This window comes from Trachymyrmex septentrionalis, unplaced genomic scaffold (assembly GCF_001594115.1).
Source record: "Trachymyrmex septentrionalis isolate Tsep2-gDNA-1 unplaced genomic scaffold, Tsep1.0 scaffold36, whole genome shotgun sequence".
NCBI lineage: Eukaryota > Metazoa > Arthropoda > Insecta > Hymenoptera > Formicidae > Trachymyrmex > Trachymyrmex septentrionalis.
In genome coordinates, this window is record NW_017305525.1 from 1,007,574 (window position 1) to 1,010,245 (window position 2,672).

Sequence of the window (2,672 nt, forward strand, 5' to 3'; positions counted from 1 at the left end):
TATATTGACTTGATATTTAGGATGAAGTTCCTCAAGTTAGAGAAGCTTTTGGTAGTAAATTGCACAAAGGTTTAGGAAGAGGAATTCCAAACAAATGCTTACCACTGGATTTCATGGGATATTACGCTCTGGCTGGCAAAGAACAAGACAAGAGGTTAAAGTGTGTATTGAAGACATATATGCAAACAGACATAAATAAAAGGAGGGATTACGTGAAGACTCTTTCATTGGGTACTGTCGAGCGGGCTATGGGTAAGAGATTAAATAGTAAGACATAGACTTTAAGATAGATTTTACTTACAAGGGACACGCCAAAATTTTTATGAAAATTTTTATTATTAAAAGTACTTGCAAAATGATGAATAACAATATCTATTCCATCAACAATCGTGAATGTCAGAAAAAATTGGAATGTTTATGGAAAATGATAAAAATTGAAAAAATGAAAAAAATTACACTTTTTAACATCGATGCATTTTGCAAGACGAGTGTGAATAATCATTTCTGACGTATTTTTACCTACTGCTGAACACGGATCCATTGACAGTGTAATTTTTTCGACTTTCATCAGTTTTCTATAAACGTTCTAATTTTTCCTATTATTAAATATTGATGATTACCGATGAAATAAGCATCATTTTGCAAATACTTTTAATAATGAAAGTTTTCACCAAAATCAACATGTACATATTGAATTGTATTTCTTGATAATATTGCGTTTCTTATCTAATCATGATTTGTTTTAATGACTTTTTTTGTATTTTAAAATTTCTTAGATCAACTGCCCCATATTTTGCCGGATTATATGTTAGTTTTTGCGGTACCTATTCTCGCACATGACCCCGAATTTACGAGTCATGCGATGGTGAGCCAGTTGAAAGTTATTCAACAATGTCTTTGGTTCATCTTGGAACCTCTTATCACAAAGAATGAATATTATTGCTATGGGTTTTATAGAAATCTTGTGGAACGTATGAAGAGCCACAAAGATGCATTGAAGCCTGAGGACAACGAAATGAATTACGTAATTATTATAAATCAGATTTAGCTTCGTCTAAATAATTATTCATGATTAAACCAATTTTTGTTTTTGTCACGTACAGAAATTGTGGGCTGTTTGTGACTTGGCAATGAACGTAATATACACCAAGACTACTAATTTCGATATGAAGGAATTTCCGAGCGAAACGCGAATTCCTACGATGTATTTTAAACGAACAGATGAAACGTTAAATAATCATAAGAATTACTTACCTGCGGAATTACAAGTGAGCATGACAAATCCAAAAGGAAAGGGATCATTCCACAATACACACACAGTTAATGAGAGACCACAGCGCAAGGCTAAATCCAAACAACAGAAGGAAGTAGGCATCGGACCTAATGAAACGGATGCAAGGGTAAGATAATTTTTTTTAAACAAGTTCTATTTTTGGATATCTTTAGCTCGCTTAATTTAAACTCTTTACTCAATATATATGTAAATAATGATAGACATTTCTATTAATTATATTACGGTAATATTAACAAAATAATTGCGAACGAAACGTGATATAAATTTATTTAATTTTTCGCGTGTGTATAATTATGATTTCAAGCTGCAAGTTGGCGAAATGGAATGTATTGATGCACAGGTAATTTGAGCGTGATATTAAGATAATGCTTTTGCTAAAAATCATCTTAGAAGTACTGATAAGATATGTTTGATAAGATGTATTGAGATAATTTTATTTGCAGCCTGCGGAAGCATCAGAGACCAGAATTCAATTGCCTGGTTTAGAAGAAGAGGTAAAATTTTCTTTGATTATGATAAATGTTTTAATACAAAGTATCTAAATTAATTTTTTTAAATTTTAGATCGAAGAACCACCAGCGAAGAGGGCATTAAGGGAATCGGATAAAGTAAATAAATAATTCTCAGTGATCGGACTATACCCGGGGAATATTGGGACGGGGAAAGACTTAAAGAGCATGGAAAAATAAAGAATCTAAAAGATACTTTACAAATTAGAAAACTGAATATTTTGGTTATGTATAACAATTAATAAACCTAAGTCGTTCGTGTATTCTAGAGTGTAAGATGTTAAGATTATGACAGTAATGTCAGGCTTATAATGCAAAGAGTTCTCTGAACTCGCAACTGAGCAGGAAAGAAAAAAGAAATAGAACGAAAAGTTTATTAATTCTTCGCAAATATATATGTATGGATCCTTAAATATGTTTGTTTCGTTGACAACAAATTAAATATTACATATTCGTATTTTTCATTTATTACTTTTATGGCTCGCTTTCACAATATATAGTTACCTAAAGATTAAAAAGCTTATCAAGAGATTTAAATATCAATAAAATCTATTCATAAATTTCTTTGTAACCTTGTCTTTAAGTGACATATTATGAAAACGGGGCTATGAATGATAGAATGCGTTAATTAATTTATGATATAACAAAAAAATTTTTTCAAATGGCCCATATAAAGCCAGAATTAATTTTTTTGTAAATTTTATAACAAATTTTTCCGAGAGCAGAATCCTTACTCGGACCTATATGACCATTATTAATCTTTAACATGTTTTAAATGTTATTTATATTTTTATTTCGCGAGTGTCTTACGAATAATATATAATACGATTATTTTGCTGAAAAATAGCATTGATTTAAACAAACAAGTA

At 30.4% G+C, this 2,672-nt stretch overlaps 1 protein-coding gene across 3 annotated transcripts in view; it reads left to right on the forward strand.

Moving 5' to 3' along the window:
- The window catches only part of LOC108750349 (sister chromatid cohesion protein PDS5 homolog B), an 8,257-nt gene extending 6,026 nt beyond the window's left edge, over positions 1–2,231 (forward strand). Inside the window, exons 12-18 of one of the 3 annotated variants that reach the window (XM_018489745.1) lie at positions 21–252; positions 777–1,024; positions 1,104–1,400; positions 1,599–1,634; positions 1,738–1,788; positions 1,858–1,902; positions 2,108–2,231. In XM_018489745.1, coding sequence (XP_018345247.1) covers positions 21–252; positions 777–1,024; positions 1,104–1,400; positions 1,599–1,634; positions 1,738–1,788; positions 1,858–1,902; positions 2,108–2,215 — 1,017 coding nt within the window. In that variant the 3' untranslated portion in view covers positions 2,216–2,231. Of the gene's footprint in view, positions 1–20; positions 253–776; positions 1,025–1,103; positions 1,401–1,598; positions 1,635–1,737; positions 1,789–1,857; positions 2,067–2,107 lie in introns of those variants that run through there. The other 2 variants (XM_018489742.1, XM_018489744.1) reach the window with 2 other exon arrangements.
- The last annotated feature ends 441 nt before the right edge of the window (positions 2,232–2,672 follow it).